The sequence below is a fragment of the Gasterosteus aculeatus genome, chromosome X, assembly GCF_964276395.1.
Source record: "Gasterosteus aculeatus chromosome X, fGasAcu3.hap1.1, whole genome shotgun sequence".
Lineage (NCBI taxonomy): Eukaryota > Metazoa > Chordata > Actinopteri > Perciformes > Gasterosteidae > Gasterosteus > Gasterosteus aculeatus.
The window spans coordinates 13,405,435-13,424,923 of NC_135698.1; the positions used below are offsets into that span (position 1 = coordinate 13,405,435).

The 19,489-nt window shown below is 45.1% G+C and overlaps 1 protein-coding gene across 2 annotated transcripts in view; it reads right to left on the reverse strand.

The window, feature by feature from the left end:
* The window catches only part of LOC120809462 (nuclear receptor ROR-alpha A), a 152,326-nt gene that overhangs the window by 33,817 nt on the left and 99,020 nt on the right, over positions 1-19,489 (reverse strand). The window contains exon 2 of one of the 2 annotated variants that reach the window (XM_040163283.2): positions 17,563-17,592. In XM_040163283.2, coding sequence (XP_040019217.2) covers positions 17,563-17,592 — 30 coding nt within the window. Of the gene's footprint in view, positions 1-4,551; positions 4,818-17,562; positions 17,593-19,489 lie in introns of those variants that run through there. The other variant, XM_078082816.1, reaches the window with a different exon arrangement.

Sequence of the window (19,489 nt, forward strand, 5' to 3'; positions counted from 1 at the left end):
CATTTCCGCTTTGATGCAACATCAAAAAGCCAACGGACAGACCTCCAGAGGCACCGAGAGAGAAAAGGCCAACGGTACTGAACACGCAGAGAATGAAAGTACGGGGTGGAAAGCTTCACGATCTCTTAAAACACTGTTAACTTCTAAACCCGAGGGGGGGGGGCAAAGCCTGTGAGGGTAAAACAAGGCATGTCCGGCTTAAGAAATGTTATTTCGTATTGTTATGAATCTAATCTGTCCGAGGAGTGTGCACATAGGTACTGTAACGGACCAGAATTGACAATTAACGTAAAGCAAAGGGTTTATGTGATCGCAACCGAACCCCGACACTCTGTTCGCAAACACTATAGCGGAAGCTAGCAGGTGAAATGTCCTTTATGTGCGCACTGTGCTGTGTGATTATCTAAGGAGTGCTGACAGTGGGAGTATCCCGTCATCAGGTAAATGCCGCATGACAGGAAGACACTTCAAAAGGATCTATAAGGGATTCTTGAAATACTGAGTGAAAGTAACGCAGGAAGTGAAGTTAGAGGCGTTTCACTGAGCTCAGCTCGGGTTTTTTTTGTTTTTACTTTACCGAGGAGCCAAATTGCTCTCTGGCTGAACTCGGTGTGAATGTTTCAAAATGAACAAAAATCCCCCGACGGTTGTGTTGAGCCTCTGTTGTTTGCGGTAGCCCGCTGGTCTGATTGGGCTTTGGGAGTCGTTTAACCTCGCCGGAGTTGGGACTAATCTGTCAAAGCCACAAGGTGTGAGAGACGAGACGACCAGCGGCTTGGATGCAGAGGCAGATTAATGTTTGGACAAACTACTCTCTTTTTTTCTAGCTGCTGCAAATACTCTCCTGTAAACTCCTGAATACACTTTAAAGAAAAATACAAAACAGCAATCAGTACTGAGCAGCTATACATTTTGCGCCTTCTAAAGGTACGATACGTGATGGATTATGTTATTCACAATAATAATGGCGAAACAAGAAAAATAAAAACTGAAAACAAAAGGAAAGGAAAGTATTCAGAATTAGTGCCCATCTCTTTTCTCCACCTCCATTTTCTCCCAACTTCTATGGAGCCAAATCAAAAATCCATGCTCTCGATGGGCAGTCAATATCTCATTAACCAGTCCCCCCCCCCCCCCCCCCCCCACACACACACACACACACACACACACACACACACACACACACACACACACACACACACACACACACACACACACACACACACACACACACACACACACACACACACACACACACACACACACACACACAGCCAGGATGTTTGTCTCATTGCGCACAGAGAGGACCGGCACACCTCACACACTTCAGCCATAAGGGGCGAGAGAGAGGGCTAAAGCACAAAGCCTCCGTCTGCCAGTCACTAGAAATTAAACATATTGCATAATCTCAGTTATGAGATATACTATCATAGGGTATGGCTCTTGATGTGGGAATTATTTCTACAGTTAATCGAAAATGATTTGATGCACTCTTTTGTAAAGTGGCCTTTGATTTCAAATCCTCACAGGTTACTTGTACTATGTTTGTATTCACCTTAATCTGTGGTGATTTTTCCTTTAGCTCCTCGTGTCCTCAGTCCCTAACTGGATAATAGCCAATCTTGTTAACCTCTGCTTTAATGTGTGAGCGCCTGCAGCGCTGGATAGTGAGCACCTCTATCAGCCACTGATAGAATGAGACAAAGAGTACCACATCTACAGCAAATATTTACAGCCTTGTTAGCGTAGCCTTCAAGCGCCTATCACAAGACATTTGGCTTTAGCTTCTCTACGGCCCCCAAACATTTTTTACAGTCTGGTACACACTCGTGTTAAATCACATATTAATGTGCAGTGTGCGTGCACGGCACGGGCTCGCTGTGCCTTGTTTTTGATACTTTCAAAGCGTTTCTGTCATTTACAGTGATGGCAGAAGTAAATTTATGAGAAGTAACATGGAAATCGTGATACAATTCTATAAAAAAATCAAAATAACCTAATGCAGAAAAATATCCCCGATGGCTGCATTTAGTATTTAAAATGATATAGCATGCAATTTTAATGTATCATTATTAAGGTAATCTTTAAAAATCTGCTGGTTCTTTTGATCTGTTCAGTAAAATGTGAGATCTTCCATTGACTTGTTTTTTTTTTATGCATGTAGAATGTCAACTTGTCTGGTAACTACCGTCAGGTGAATGTAGTGCAGTAAAACATTTGGACCAGAATACACCAGTACAAGTATTTAAGTTAAAGTACTTAGTTACATTCCCCACAATGGAGTTCTTTCTTAAGGGTTAATTACATGAGCTGTGGATGAGATGCCCATTTTTACCTTTTCTGTCAATCTACACATCAAACAACTTTCTTTAATTATGTAATTGGAATTTTCCTCCTAATTGTGCTGAGTAGGTTGGCTAATTTGCATGGGGTAATGAGAGGGACGTTCCCATTACAGGTAATTAGGTACTTGAGAGGCAGTGGGGTGGTAGAGAGGCTGAAAAGAGAGGAAGAGTTGCGTAAAGGCTGCTGCAGAGTAGAGACAAAGCCACAGACACAGAGATGTTTGCTACAATATTTTAGCATTATTTTGTATTTTGATGAAACCAATTACGTTTTTCAACAAAAAAAAGCCAAATCTTCTAGGCACAAAATGAACATTATAACAATGTCGTGTTCTGTTCAACCATTTCAATGACCTTTTGCAGGAAGAAATTACAACTGCCATTTAAATTAGTTTCCAATTATACAGCGTGTTGCTATCTTAATTTAATTTATGACATTGCTACAGTGTTCTATCATGAACGTAGCAATGAGGGGTGAGACAGAGCCCAACGTACACATGGAGACCAGACAAACTAGCTGTTAAACATCTCCACATGGCTACTGCAGATTAAAAATATAGAACTCATGAAAAAAGGAAATAAAAAGATGAAGAAATATAGACATCAGAACATTATGCATATGCCACACTTAATAAAAAAGCTACACAGCAGTCGAGTCTGTCCAAAACCATTATGATTTTATTAAGCCCTTCACTACAAACTGCAGAAAGGACATAAGGTCAAAGGGCATTTTTCATATTCGTCTCAATGAAAATGGGATACAGGATTGCTCTTCCTCTCAATTTCACACATTTCATGGCCGAGTGTGAGCCTTACTTTCTAAATGAAATCTCACGCACTGCACATCGATAGCGTAAGAACAGAAAGAATGAACACCTCCGTCAAGAGTTACAAGTCGCACACAAAGAGAAGCATGTTTTTGCTGCATCTAGATGGCAAAGTTAATACGTAAATGCATAATCTGTCTGAGTGCATGTGTACAGTATATATGTCGACATATAGATTTGTAATATATATATAACAAAATTTACAAAGTGTAAAGGATGGACTTCATCTTTATATTGGTATAAATTTAGCAATTTTGATAGTAACCCTCACAACTTATCTTGATACCGCCTTATAATTATTTACATATCACGTTTGCCATCTGATTGCCAGCATTTAAAAAAGTCATTTAAAAAAAAAAGCTTTTTTACCATGAAAACATTTTTGGAAATGAAAAGATATTTCTGGACAGATACAAATGACTCATTACTGACATTCCTCCTTCAACACGAAACGACAGCTCGATGTTACTGCGTCTGACTGTATTAGAAGTGCATGTGAATATGGTCCTTCACATTTTCCCTGCACGGACAACGGAGCGTATTCATACGTTTAAAAAGCATGATTATGTGCGCGCGTGCGAGCATGCATGCATGAGAGAAGTGTGTGCTGAACTGTCTGTCTGAGGGCACTGAGTGCACTTGTGTGCGTGTATGATGAGGGAGGGGGAGGGATGGGGGGTGTTAAGCATTCTACTTCTACATCACAGGGACTGGGACGACCCAGTCGTGCTCTCATGACCACATGTGTAAACCCGACTACCCCAACAAAATAGGTCAGTGGATCAAAACACGCGCACACACGCGCACGCACGCACACACACCCACACACACACACACACACCGGTATCAACTCAAAGAATCACAGCGTGATCGCCCGTCCGAACAGACGCATCCTCTGGACAAGAACACGAGGATTAAGAGCCCCCCCCTCCCTCCACACACACACCCGACCCTTTGCCCCCCTCTCTCAAAAAGATAAACTTGTTAGGAGCGGTGCTACTCGGCGACGTGCACAGATTCCACCGGCTGTGGTTTCCACAGAACGCGACAGCAGCAGCGCGTAAAACCACCAAGCCAAGAGACCGTCGAAAGGCTTTTAGAAGTTCAAGAAGTCTCCCTGCGAATAAAGAACGTATAGAGACACATCCGTGCATGCATGGAAATAAAGAAGGACAGCGTTACTGTATTCCTGCCTCGCTCCCGCGCGCTCTCTCCCCCTCTCTCTCTCTCTCTGTGTCACACTCACGCCTCGCAAAATGAAACGCAAAGAGTTGGCACGCTGTGAACAGCAGAGCCGCGCTTCCCTTCTACTTGTTTACTCGCGCTGCAGAATCGGCACGCGTTCTCCTCGTTGGGGGGTGTGGGGGGGGGTCTCTTACCTTTCATAGCTGAAATCACAAAATACATCATTAAGCTTCGGGTCCATAAGAGAACAAACTATCACCGGAGCGAAGCCCTCCACTGCTGTCTCAGCAGCAGCTGGCCAGCACAGCTCTCAGCGTCTCAGCCTCCGAGCATGACCACACCACAATCCATGTGACTGTGACATCAGTGTTCATGTCTGCCTGCTCCCCACCCACCGGCCTTTGATTGGCACAGCGTGCAGCCAGTAGGGGCGCTGAGAGCCCAGGCAGGGAAGCTGGCATCTCTTCCCACTGATTGCAGTCGAGAGTCTCGTACGCCGGCTGGCTAGAAACACAGCGCATCCTCGCTTATCTCCTCTGCCATATCTTTTTTTTGGGATTATTTATTTTTTATTTGTGCGAGGATAAAGTCTGAACCAGTTCTAGCAGGTATCAGATTATCACACTCATGTTTTTTTTTTCCATCCCATCTACTCTGCTTTGAAAAGAAAGAAAGTAAAAATAAAAATAAAATAACGCTGTGTCAGGAGGGAAAAAAAGTCAAATGCCTACACGTGGAGGAAGCAGAGAAAATAACCAAGGAAACAAAAGAAAGTGGGAGTAACAAAAGGAAAGGGGAGGGGATGGATATAAAAGAGGGGATCTGTCATTTCTTTCTGCGCTCAAAGATTGAAGCTCTCCTGCTCTGCTCGCAGTCTGTGGAGATGAGGTGATCAGTGTGGGGCCAGATGTGTGCAAAGCAGCAGTGGACCCTGCACAGCGAGAGGAGTGGATTCCCAGCTTGTTCCCCGTGACCTTTCGGGGGGACCCGCGCGCCCTTCCCTCTCTCACACACTCGCTTTGACAGGTGAGGAAGGGGAGATAGTGACGGAAGGGTTTGGATGATCCCTTCCACCCCACAGCGACCGGGCGATGACTTTCCTGCTATCGGTTTTTTTTTTTTCCTTCTCTCCTGCCTGTGTGTCCCTCACTCTCGCCCCCTGCTTCCCATTCCAGTCCTTACCTCTCCGTGTCTCTCTCTCTCTCTCTCCTCCCCCTCTCCTCGCTCATCCTCTCATATGATAATCTGTTCTGACTCCTAACCAGCTGCTTCTCTCTGATACAATATTCTGGTTTTAGTGCAATCCAGCCTTGGCCAATAACCACGTTGCATTTGGCATCTCCATGAATAAGCTGGCGCTCGTATCATCTCGTCTCAAGACAAACATCCTGCAGCTTCAGTTTCAGGCGATTGCAATATTTGAAATTTATAGTTGTTTTTTTTTACACAATAAATATTTCAAATTTGGATATTTTAGAGGCTCATTTTACAAATTCTAAGGTGGTTTGATTACACCAAGACTGTAGCAGCACTGTATCCTTGCCGAAGGATGATGACACTTTCACAGGGACAGAATTTCCACAACAATAAAGGGGCGTTACTAGGATTCAAAGAAAGGAGGGGCTTAGCCACGAGGGGAGTGGCATGGTTGCATATATATATACATACAAACCAGAACACACGCATAGCACGAGTTAGTTATACATAACTTATCCATGTGAGAAACAATAGCTCAATTTAATTACATCACCTAAATAAAATAAAAGAAAGACTACTAATATTTTTAAGCCCAATAATGGCAAAATGATTTGGGGGAGCTGAAGAACATTTTTGGAGCGTTTCACCTCTGCGTCAGAGACATTTTGATTAATTTTGCCCCCAAATATCTTAAAGCATGTGATGCCTTCTATTGTATTCTGTTCAATGAATAAAAGGTGCTTCTAACCACATATAAAATGGAAGCGAGGACCCAGCAGCTTGCAAAACAAATCTTCCCATGACAATGTTTCATTAGGACCTCGAAGATCCATTAGAGAGACTAAACACATTAACTCACGTTGTGTCAACACTGGTCTCTTATTGCACACCGCCTAATGAACAAAACATCATTCAGAGGCGGATAGCATCAAATGGTGCGTGCTCGGGATACAAACGACAGTAGACAGGCTCTGGTAAACTACTCGAAACAGTGTGATGTCAGAGGCAGCGCAATTGACTCATTTCAATTTCCCCACAAGATCTTCAAAGTTCACCAGATGAGTCAGGGCCGAGGCGCACGCCGGAATATGTTAACTGCCACAATGCGCGGCAGCCTCTCAGGAACCGGCTGCTCCATCAGCGGACCAACCGCGGCTCAAAAACAAACAAATAATTGCGCCTGTTGCAGCCGACAACATCTGAGAGGAGGATAGCATCGTTATTACCTTGGTGAATAAGTTCCCTATAGGTGAGGAGAAGTGTGAAACGAGCAGCGCTACTGGTTATTATATAAATGAAAGTGTGAAAACCAGGCTTAAACGTGGCATCAAAAAAACGACGTGGCTGATCTAAATGTCAGCAGCGACTTTATTGTCAACATATCATCCAATTTCACGCTTTAAGGGCTGGTTCACCCAAATTAGAAAAAAAAAAAAACTCTAAAAGCATTATACTTTTTTTATACTATTAATAACGTAAACCAATCTTGGTGTTGTTCTATTTACAGTACAACAAATGCAGTGCCGACAACTGCATGTAATTGCGCTCAAAAGCCAAAGGCCTCCCGAGGGAGAACGTCTCCAGCTAAGCTGCTTCATTTGCTCTTGATCACACTCTCCCCTGACTGCTCCCCATTACCACTGACAGTATGCCAATACCCTGCTGATAGTTGTTCATTAGGGCATTGATTAAGCCATAAAGGCTCTGATGGTCTCATGTTTATGGGTATTAGTGTGCTGATCACTGCAGCCGTGAATAGCATTGTTTTAGTCATTCATATATTTTATTATAGTAAACAGATTGTGATAAGTGAAGAGCGTTTTCGGTCCGGACACTAAATGTCAGGTCCTGTGTCTCACACTCCTCTTGGATTAATTCGAGCGAATGTATCTATTGTAAACAAGCCTCGTGGACTGGAATTCCATTGAATTGAGATGAGGTGCAGAGCGGCCACCGCTTCCCCTGGAGAAGACGAGGTGACCAGAGCTGATAATGGACCCATTAGCAGTCCGTCAGTAGCCCGTCCACGCGCACACGCGCCATGCAGCTGATCAATGTTGACTCTTAAGGCATCAAAGCCTTTTTGACCCTTACAGAAGAAAAATTATGAACTTTCTCATTGCGTTCAGCAATCTGAGGTATTTTAGAGAGTTGAGGCTCATGTTCCACCACAAGAGCCACCTGGGTGTTTGGAGGCACAATACCAGCCTGAAGCAGCGGCCCGAATTAACAAGCTTCAACAGGCGCTCCATGAAAACAATACAGATCAATTTAATATAGATGCCAAGGAGTGGAGGGCATAATATTAGAGCCATAACAGCACTGGCCCACACCACACAATCATAAACCAATTTAGGGCCATTCCAGGCAATTTCCTGGGGGCTTCCACTTGTGGGAAGACTTCAATAAATCACACGGACAACAAAGGGAATATCTATTTCAGTGAAAATGGAGGACACTATTGGGTTATGTCCAGAGGACTGCAGAGGGGTTTGCACTTAAAGACGAGTTTGAATAAGAGAAGCGAGCGTTTAGAAACATCCCGCGTGCCACTGCATTGCCTGGCTTTCATCGTATATTTGTAGCTACAGGAAATGCTGTTCAGTCATTACGGATAATGGGTTTTCCACGGAGCAAAGCAGTGTGCGTGCTACTCTAGCCAGGTGGCAGCTGTAGGTGAGCCGCGTGCTTTCTGCAGTCCGCTACGGTCGCTGTGCACTGCGATCAGATGACTGTATACGCTGCCCTTCATCCTTTATATACAGCGCGACCCTGAGGCCAGCTCAGCACTATTCTCTCTATCTGCCTGTCACCAATACAAACGCACACCAGCACGATATTTATAGAACAGGAGGGTCAAAATGGCGAAACCTGAAAGCATATCATTCCTACACAGGTGAAGTGTGCACCCGTCAACTGTCAGGTAATCCGAATCAACAACACAATGTTTATAGTGAGTGGTTGACAAGGCTATAGCCTTTTGTTTTACTGCCACGGCTATTTACGGAGTGAAATTTAAATCGGTTTATTTGAACAAACAGAAAAAAGAAGAGCCTCTGCTATTTCCAAATCGATTCAATCAAAAGTTTTTAAAAGAGAGAAAAAAAAAAAAGACAACCACGCACACTGCGGCGCCGTGGATTGACCACGCGTCACATCTCAGGCTCGCGTGCCGGTATGAGTGAGAAGTGAGGCGGTGACAAGAGGCTGAAAATATAATAACCGCAACACAAAACATCAAACACCCTCAGCTACTGTTTAGTCGCTGTTTCGTTGTCGCGGCTTCCTGGTTGTTATCTCCCCGCTAGATTCAAACTACGGGGAATGCCAGGCCACATGTGCCTGCCTGTCTGTCTTTGGGCACTTCAGCAGCAAACAAAGGTGTTTGCTATCTGCCCACTGGAACTGAATGTTCTCTCCATTGATACAGCCTTAAAAAAAAAAAGAAAAAGAAAAAATGTGCCGCATACATTCAACAAAGGATGTAATTTAAGTGGCAAACAAATGAGCTTATTTATTTGGTTTATCAGATGAAAAGGCGCTGGTGAAGAGGGGTCATCGGCGCTGCTGGATTGATATTCAGAATCTCACAGATTTCTTTTCAATAGATCAATAGAAATCAGATTTCACAATGAATTGCACTGCATCTCCTTTGTGCGGCTCTGCCCCTCGGGGACGGAGAGGAAAGGGATAGGGGGGGATAGAGAGAGAAGGAGCGAAGGGGAACGGGGGGGGGGGGGGGGATTATCACAGGCATGGCAGTCTGTGTGAGAGAAGCTTAGCCCGGCTAGGCGGGGAGGTGGAACCCTGTGAATTCTAATGAACTGGCAAAACTCCCCCAAAACCAGCTCCATCTCCATCCTGGCATGAGGACGACGGGGGGTGGGGGTGGGGGGGAGGAGTGATTAGGAAGGCGCCGGCCCTCCACGACAAACCAAACAGCGCAGGTCATTTTCCTTGTGATAATTGTGGCCATAACTGGGCGTGAGGGATTGTTGTGCTTATTCTTATTCACGGCCCTGCAAAGGCAACCGGGGGGGGGGGGGGGGGGGGTAAAACATGGTGTTTTTATTTTTGCATTTGTTTCCTGTTGGTCTGGTGACTCTGGTAAGAGTTGCAGTAGCTGTTGAAAAGGGCAGCAGGGGGAACTTGGCCTTTGAGGGAGAAGTTAACGAATGAACTTCATTATTGAGCAGCATACCAGAGAGACCCCCGCACCCCCACCCCCCACCCCCCGGAGTCTGTGATGTATTACCTAGCGTCAAACTTACAAACTCCCACAGCATCTCCAATATAGCCTGACATCAGCTCCGGGGGGAGGACGGCGTGTAAACTAAAATAGTTAACCTTCTGGCTTAAGGCAATATGAAAAAAAGGAAGGGAAAAAAAAAAAAAAAACAGAGGAATAAACTTTGATGAACATTATTTGCGTCAATGAAAAAACAAAGCAATGAGTATGTTTCTGTGTTTAGGATAAACTATTATTCTTTTTATTGAAAAAAAGCAAAGTGAGTAATGAGGCGGAGCCTTTCGCTGCGACTGCTCAGCACAGAAACCCTCGGAAGAAAACGGTCTCAGCTTAAACTAAGCCATACTTAATGTTCTCTCTGTGACTTCAGGTACTGCGGTGGGCCCAGCGAGGCCGTCCAGACCAACACGACGTAGCTTAATAGATGAGAATCTATTAAAAGGCAGCTCCGTTCATGCATGAAAGTTACTTTCCCTAAGTTCTACGAGCCTAATGATAAGTGATAAGTGATCCACAGGGGGGGGGGGGGGGGGGGGGGGGGGGGACCAATGTCTTGCTGAAGATTGAGGGAGATCTTCAGGCTATTCGTGATGTGCACCATTTAGCCCCCCGTCCCCTGGACGGAGTTTCTCTACGGTGGACGGGACGGAGGAGCTCTTTTTACCGAGCACACTTCCAACACTTTTACTCTTGACTTATGAGGATGCCATGGGTGCAGAGGAGTGATTCATCACTGGGTGTGCTGCTCCTGCACCTTTACACATTAGTAATGTGGTCCGCTGAGGAGGAGTTCTGTCATCAGTCTGTACCTGGACCCTCTGAACAAGGTAGGTCAACAGGAGGCAGCAGCGGATGGCCCACTTTTAGTCTTTCACGGCACCTTTAAGTTTCCTCCGAGCGCTGCCACAGCCGAGCCTGACGGACACACTAAAACCAGCGTGGTCAAGGGGAGAGAACTGCTGGTGCACTCTCTCCCATCGCCGAAGCTTCTCCTGTGCAGCAGGCCGAGGGAGACTTAGTGAGAAGTTAATGGGATGGGGGGGGGTCAAAGAGTCAAAATATTACAGCGTAAAAGCAAAAGAATTTTCAAACAAATGACTCATGGTTTGGATGAGAAGTTCCCAGACTTATCCATCTAAAACCGCCTGGGGAAATTTCATCACAAGACTCCCCAGTCCTCTGTAACACAGCCGCAACAAAATAAGTGGCAAACTCATGATTGTCGGTGCTTTCATAAATTGTAGAGCCGCTTTAAGTCAGCATAAGCCTCTGACCTTAACATCGCAGGTAATGCACATTTAAATACCTACCTCAGTGTTCATGTTTGTCATTTTACTTGCGAAGATTAGGTGTAAAAATGCTATTTGAAACCAAAACACAGGATTAAGGGATAATGCTGCTCTGTGTCTTGTGAGTCGACCTTGATTCTGTAATCCAGCACAATACTGGAGAACAGCATATTTCTCTCCCTTGTACATTCAATACATTCACTGAGGAACAGCTCATGCTGATGTAATGGCAAAAGCATAATGGCACCATGCTGAAAGAGAAAGTAATCGGAATTAAGGGGAACTCCTTTGTGATGTCTGTGTGGAACTGGAAATAGCATTACAACATTTATACAAAGAAAAAACACATCAACAACGCCGGGCCGCGTCACTTAATCAGAGAGGACGCGATTTAGCGAGGAGCTAACTACGCGTGAGGGACCCTCTGCAAACACATCACAGATCACTGTGTCAGCCGACTCACGCAGGTACGCGTGCATGCTCTCCTCTCTTCCCCCAATCTGCCTGATTTTCCTGACTCCATGTCTCCTTGCCTGTTTTTTTTTCTTCTTCTTTTTCTTCTGCCGCAGACCTCGTAAAATGAAAACCTGCCTTTGATGTCTGGGATCCTGTAATGCTGAGCAGTAGAAATCCGCATGCCTGTTATCTGTAGAATCTTAATGATGACGGCTAACTTCACAATGGGTTAACCGCATCTCTCTGTTCTCGCACTGCACACCCACAGAAACACAAATTACTAGCAGCGGAGAAAAACAGCATTTCTCTAATAAAGCGGATTCAACAAAATGTGCACAATGCGATCAGCACAAATGTCAATGTGTAATATCACCGGAAGCCCTCGTGAGCGCTTGTGTTTTCTTCTCGTTCGATGGAACTTTTTTTCTACTTTAGTTTCTCTGCAGAATGACAATCGTTTGGGAAGGCGTGATTCAGTAAATGTATGTATCAACACATTTATTTTTCCTGCACAGTGACGATCATTATTGGTCTTTGAATTGTGCTTCCATGATTTTTCATAATAATCTTATTATGGGGGACATCTAACGCGTTGCATGGTTAATTCAACAACATTCTTCTGAATAATTCAGGAAGGAAATTATACATCTTCATTTAACTTGCCTTAATTCATGCGTGATATTGCATCATTATTTTAACATCTAAAAAAAACTCGGAAACACACCTCTAACTCTAACTCCAACTCCAACTCCAACTCACAATAGTGAGAAGCGAAGACAACCAATGTCGGATAGATGCTGGTCAAAGTGTTGTGCTCGGCGCACGGGAGGACAGTCTCTGCGTAACTTGATGACGGCATGAGGACATTTAATTATGTCTCCCATCTTAAAGCCCCCCAATCTGCATCAGTCAGGATTACATCTGGAGGAGGTCCATGACCTCCGCCTCAGCCACCCTCCATGAATCAAACCGTCACCCGCCGACACTCTTGTCCTAAGCCAAGCGCGCGCACACCATCGTACAGGGACGAGGTGCCGCGGCCCCCCCCCCCCCCCCCCGGGCCACGCCAACTGCTACGCCTGGCAGACGCAGTTGGCGCAGTGCGGCCCGCGGCCTCCGGGGCCGTTTCACCTCAGGTGGCAGACAGCCGGCAGAAGAGAAATCGCCGGCAGCAGATGGGGGGGGGCACTTGCTTTAGCCGGCCCAGCCGAGCATTGTGTCCTTGTCACATGTCAGTTACTCTTGTTTTCTGGTCTGACAACACATCAAGGCGAGGCCTTTCGGTTTTTCAACGGGGACACAAAAGGGGAAAAGGCGGAGGAAAAAGCTGACGAGGCCTCTCCTCACTCCGGCGAAAAATTCTCTGAAAGAGCCGGCACCAAGAGAAGAACCAGATTAAGAGGCAACAAAAGCGGAGCTCCCACACAAAAAAAAAAAGCTGCTGTGCACCCCTACGGTTCCACCCTGTAAAAACAGCCTGGGCCCCCAGGAGGTGATAAAAAGAAGCGTCTACACCCACAGAAACGTATGCAAGGAAAGTGCACGTACAAAGGCCATTTGCAATCTTACAAAATGGCAGTCATAATGCTTTTACTGAAAAATGAGGGCCTGCCGTATTGTGTTGAAGAGAAGTACGGCACCAGAGGCAAAATGGAGAAAAATCATGCTGTTCTGGTTTACGACAAATAGATAGCTCTATTGATTTCCCTTTTACAGTGACTGTCCATCCCTCACTGTTGTGATTACATTGACCTATTTCAGAAAAAAAAAAAAAAATAGCCGCCTGTTATAGATTATACCAGAATGTCCGAAAAGAACACTCTTTCTTTGGAACAAACAAATAGAGAGAGATGAAACGTAACCTACAGTGAGGCGGGAGGAAAAAAAATTGCGTCAATTTAAGCATTCAATGTTACTGTGTTAGGAGAGGAAACAACAACTTCTCGTACCACGCTGAGAATCAAATGACTTCCACGGAGAGAGTGCCGGTGGTTAGTGGGCACCCGCGTTGTCAATTCCAATCCATAACAAAAGAGCCACCACATCAGAATGATTGCAATATTTCTCAACTGACGTTTAACCATAATAATGCCAATTTGACAAACTTTGAAATTATGTTTAGTAGGTAACATGTTAATACTAATCTAATGTGCTGTATGCACTTCTGTATTGTGTTTTTTCCTTTTTCTTTTTACCCTATTATACTGTAGCACAGTTCAGTACTGTATGCTTTGTGCTGATGATTCCTCTGCGTCTGTGTGCACTCGTCCTGCTCCGCCATGTCTGTGCCGAGCGTCTCACTAGACCATCTCTGTGCGCCGAGCTCAGGGGACTCTGGCTGGCTGATCTTCATTATCAGCCCGGGCTTAACAATGTACTGGATGCACTTCCCACATGAGTGCAACTAACAAATCCCCACAGAGCTGAATCAAGGCAACAATGTGATGAAATACCTTCAAACAGCCACTGAGCACAGAAAACTGAGCTACGCAGAGACAACTCACACTGCCCCGGGGCGATTCCACAGGAGCGCGCCTGTTGCCAAGCAAAATTAGACAGCAACTGGGACATATTATTCGCCTAAGTTGGCAATGTACAGCACTATTAAGGACCATAAATCTGCTGTTTGATTAGCTGAAAATACCTCAACTCACAGGGCTAACGGATTAGCATTGTACCACGCAGAAATCTAAGCGGGATCCGGTGTCATTTCGAGGTAAAGTTCACAGGGGTAAAAAAGCCCAGCAGACAAAGCGCTGAGCGAACACAAAGACTCAGAAGAGTAATCTCAAATGCACAGAACACAATCTACAAACTCTGGCTTTATAACTTTGAGTTGAATCTCTGTAACAGATGATATTTCACTGTAACTCACAAATATAAATCATCCCTTTCCTTTAAAGCAGATCAGCTGTGCTGTTACTACGACAGTGTGGATCTGTGACGAGAGAAACTCGATACAAGCTGCAGGGAAATGAATTAAGATGCAGGAGCAAGGCCGTGTTTCTCAATCAGAGTAAGGAGTCTGTCATCGCAACGGAAATAAATGCAGGGGGAGGAAACTCTGTGGTGTCCGTACGACTGACGAGAGGAGAGAATCGTCCGTTTCCCAGAGTCACATTAGTACGACTGCCTCCCACTGGCCGCTCTGTTCCCCATCACACACACACACACACACACACACACACACACACACACACACACACACACACACACACACACACACACACACACACACACACACACACACACACACACACTCTCACACCACACATTAACACAGGGGATTGGCAGAATATTGCAAACACCCCTCAAGTATAATGAAATAAAATGAAACAACGGTAGTCGTTATTTTTTAGCCTCTATGGGGATTTTTGTGGACAGTTTGAGAATTTATTCGAATATTGTTGTGTTTTTGTTGTTTTGAGGGATTAATAATTAATTCTGTATGTTTTGTCTAATCTTTTTGTGTACACTTAATGCAAACACCCTTTTTTTATTTTTATTACAGTGTAGCGTAGTCTGAGTGGTTAGTCAGACAATCAGCACATTGTACTTCATCTGCAAGAGTGAGAGAGGATTAAGCTGCAGGTAATCAGGGGATCTGCTCCGTTAGCTCGCTCTCTGCTATTCGAGCCGAGAGACGCAGCCCCAGACTGGGAGATTAGAGGTGAGACGTCTAATCTCGGTGTAATCAGCTGCTGCATCTGATCCTCCGCTCCATCTCTCTCTCAACAGGTCCAAACGGAAATCCATCTCACAGCAACGCGGCCTCGCTGAGGCAGGAGACGGCGACCGCACGCGTTCCTGGTGTCCGGCATCGGAGTAAGAGAAGAAAACAAGCTAAATGCAATCGAGAGCTTAAGCCTTAAGGATCTCTTTTTGTCGCCTCTGTCACAGGCAATTCCGTCTTTGTTATTTAACACCCACTGCTGCTAAAAGTCAATACAACAGTAGCAGATGTAAAGCTGTCAGGGAAACGAACAGGAAAACCACAGCTGACTTCTTGCTGAGAATTATTGCCTCGTGGTTAACGAAAGGGCTGCCGAGGGGCCGCACCTTACAGGGAATGAAGAAAGAGAAGGTACCGCCTCACAAAATAAATCTACTCAAGTCCTTAAAGTAGCCAGTCCTCAGAGAGGACATTGCAGTCATTGGGAACATCAGTATCTGTTTTCATCTAGAATACTTCACCTTCTGACGGCTCTGTGATTAGTGACGTTGGTTGAATGAAAGAGGGAAGAAGAGGAGAGGAGAGGAGGGGAGAGGAGAGGAGAGGAGAGGAGTTTGCCAGTGAACAGCTGCCCCTGTAATTTATATTGATGAGGGGACTGGCATGGCGGGGAGCTTCCAGCAGTTTGATCACTCAGGCAGAGTGGGGAGTTAGTCAGAGACACGGCCCGTCCCTGTGGTCTAAGTTGGACTGGGAAGACCTCCTAAAACACACCAACACACACACAAGTAAGACTGCCAAGCTCGCATCACGGGCGGCGGTGTGGACTGGCGTAGTGGGGAATCCAACGTTTGCACTCCGAGAACAGAAATAGATGGCCTGGCTGTAACCATGTAGGGCAGAGGCGCCTCCATCATTATTACTCCACCATATAATCACCAGGCTTCTCCGAGAAGAGACCGTCGCTCCGTGTCCTCAATGACCATTAACCAGCCCTTGAACTCGCTCTCTGTGCACACAGTTCTGTCGAGGTTCTAACAGACGCTTCCTGACTGTGAGGAACAGCAATCAGCTTCTTGTTAAGGGGCTTTACTTTGATTTCCTCACGAGGACTGGATTTGAATATTTCTCACTGATATGAGACAGCGTGGTCCAGTCTCTGCCCAGGGCTTTGAACCCGAGACTCCTAAATCATGCTCTTTGATTTGAGCCCCCTTCCGGTGTTGAGGTGCTTAGCGCCGCACTAATTAAGATAGCGGGGCGGCGGATGGCGGGTCAAAGCGTTTCTGTGCTACCTTGAAGATATCCTGACACGCAAACGGGAGAGAAAAAAAAAAACACGCACCGAAGTCCCTCCAGACAAGTAAATAGCTTAACACGCAGTTGTGCTGCTGTTTCGACAGGACTGTTTGAGTAAATGTGGACCCGTCTAGAAGAGCCCATCCTTTGCCCTGTTGTCTGATGTTTTTTTTCACAAGGCGAGATGCAGCTTCTCACAACCTGAAACTCTACGACCCCTCTTACAGAAAAGCCCTCTGGCCTTCCCTCTCCACGAGTTTCATCAGAGTGATCAGAGGGAAAGGATCGCCTTCAGGGCTTGTTTTTTCCGTTCACACAGCAGGGCATGAAGACACACACACACACACACACACACACACCGCAGCACACGGCACAAAAGCGTTTTTACATGCTTTTCAATTACACTTCACACGTGTCAAAATAGAGTACAAATCTCTCAAATCATTGATTGCTACAGGTTTGACTGTTCATCAATTCTTTATGAGCAGGCTGAAATTGAAAAAGGCAAAAGGCCTGTGTACTGCCGTTGCACGGCAAAAATAATCCTGCGTCTTTCAATTGCGGCGATACCATCTGTACGCGGAGAGTACAAACTCTTGGTAGTTAATCAGCTTCAGAGCTTGCAAGCCACCACACAACACACCACATCCGTGTTGCTCAGCTGCAAAGGCCTTGCAGAAAACAAAGGAGTGCTTCAGCACACGCTCTGCTCAACTGTGCATGATTATCAAACAGTCATATGACTGCACAGCATTTTAATTTCCTCTCTGGGGTTATCATCATATTCACTGCAGAACGTGAAATACAGTGAAAGGATCCCACTGATCTAAGTGAGGGTATTGATTTATTACAATGCTAGTCGGGCAACAATATTCACGCAGGCACTGATGAAAGAGTCAACAGAAACAAGATCTTCTTCTGTATACGAGGTAGGGAGATTTTCCCAGGATTGAGTCAGTGTGGAAATGTCCTGTATGTAATTAAATTGCATTTTTACGGCCATGCCATTGTTGTGCAACACAAGAAAAAATGGTGTACTCACAAGTATGCGTCTTCTTTGTTACGGAGATACCTGCAAAGAGAAAACAAACCATGAAAATGATACCCACCGAAGAAAAGCCTCACGGTGCGTACAGCTAACGGAAGGTGGCGGCGGCGATGGAGAGGTCACCGTCACTGACCAAGGTCACCGAGGTTGCAGGCCCAGGGATGTTGTGTGTGTGTGTGTGTAGGCTGCTATATGACCTACAGCCATGCTGCATTAACATTAACAACCACGAGGTTGAAGCTTTATCCTCAGCGGGCATGAATGAAAAATTATACATAAACAACATTTGGAATGATAATGTGTTGAGCAGCCGCCCTGATCGGGCACGAGCACATGACTAAGCCTGTGGCCCAGAGCGGGAATAAGGCAATTTGACCTCCCTGTTAGTTAGTTAATCCTTTATTCATTTTTTTCAGATAAGGACTTGTTTTTCAAGACAGTGTGTACAAAAAACCTCTATGAACGAACATTACAATCGATGAATCAAAGCACAAATGATGGTACACAACACGTCAGGAAATAAAGAAAAGAATTACATCAAATATTCATTATCTACTTTTTAAATGGTGCTTGATACCAGCAGTGGGCGGAACACAAATCTTAACAGAGTAAATCTTTTTTTTTTCTCCATTTATTGTTATTTTGACAAGCTAGTGATAGACAAGCAAATCAAAATCATCAAATATAGAAAACCACACTGTTGCGGGTGGCGTGATCTAAATGTAAGCAACAATGGCGTGGCAAAGGCTATACATGCTATTTATATGTCATGAGAATGAATCTGAGCTGTAAACTTTGAAAGGGTTATGAGGGTGACTAAAATTATGTTGGGGGGCTTCGGGCATTGTCAGCAATGTCTTTTAAAGATTTTAGAGTATAAATATATACTTTACGTTCTGCTTGTTAGGTGGTTAACTTGATCAATGACGCAATACTTAAAAAATGTTCTGTATCAACGAATTGTTTTCTGCCCTTTTATTATAAACTACAGTATTTATTTATGGCATGTATTAGAGTAGAAATATAATGTAGCAGGAAATAAAACTAATCAAGTACCTAGGATTGGCACTCAAGTACACATATTATTGGGGCAGTAGTCATATTTTTAATTGGTGAGAAAATCTTATACTATATATAAAAAGTAAAGGTTTTTGGAAAAAAGCAGTGCTGCAATGAAATAAGCACTGTAGCGTCCAGGATGAAATATCTTCATCCTAAAATGTACCAATTTATAATGAACCACATGCTAACAGGTAAAAAAAATCTACATATATGAGATACAAGCAGCCGTGTGTGCAAGTTGCAAACCGCTCATCAAACAAGTGGCCGGTCTGAGCAGTGCGAGTCAGCTGCTCACGCTGCCCTGCCTCGCCCCTTCAGGGCGTCAACTCATCCAGTGAGCCACTTCGGCTTCTTGCCGTCCGCAACATTGGTCTCATGCCCCGGGAGCCCGAAGCGGACGAGCGCACAGCCAGCCGCGGTCCCCGGCGGCCCGCTGGATGCTGGCGCTCTGCGGGGCGATTGCCCACTAATAGATCCCACTTGTCATGCGGAAGCAATTGCTAATTTTTCTTTTTTCTACGGCTTGCGTTTGAAACTCGGGGGACGGCGAGCTGACGTGATTCAATAACTCTCTGTGAAAAAGGCGTCTGGCCGGAGATAACAATGTTTCAGACACGTTTGAGGGGAAACGAGTCAAAGAGCAACGAGGGGGAAAACAAATAAGCCCTTCAGCCTCCTATAGACATACACACAGAAACACACAGCAACGCGTAACTAACATCAATTCCGCCGAGCAGAAAGAGCGAAAACAGTCACCTAGGGGGGCCCGCGCTCTGTGATGGAGCTTTAGCATTGTTCCAGTGCTCCGGGCCAAAAGCTTCTGCTCCGTCCAACTGTGACATTATACGCGAGGAGGAAA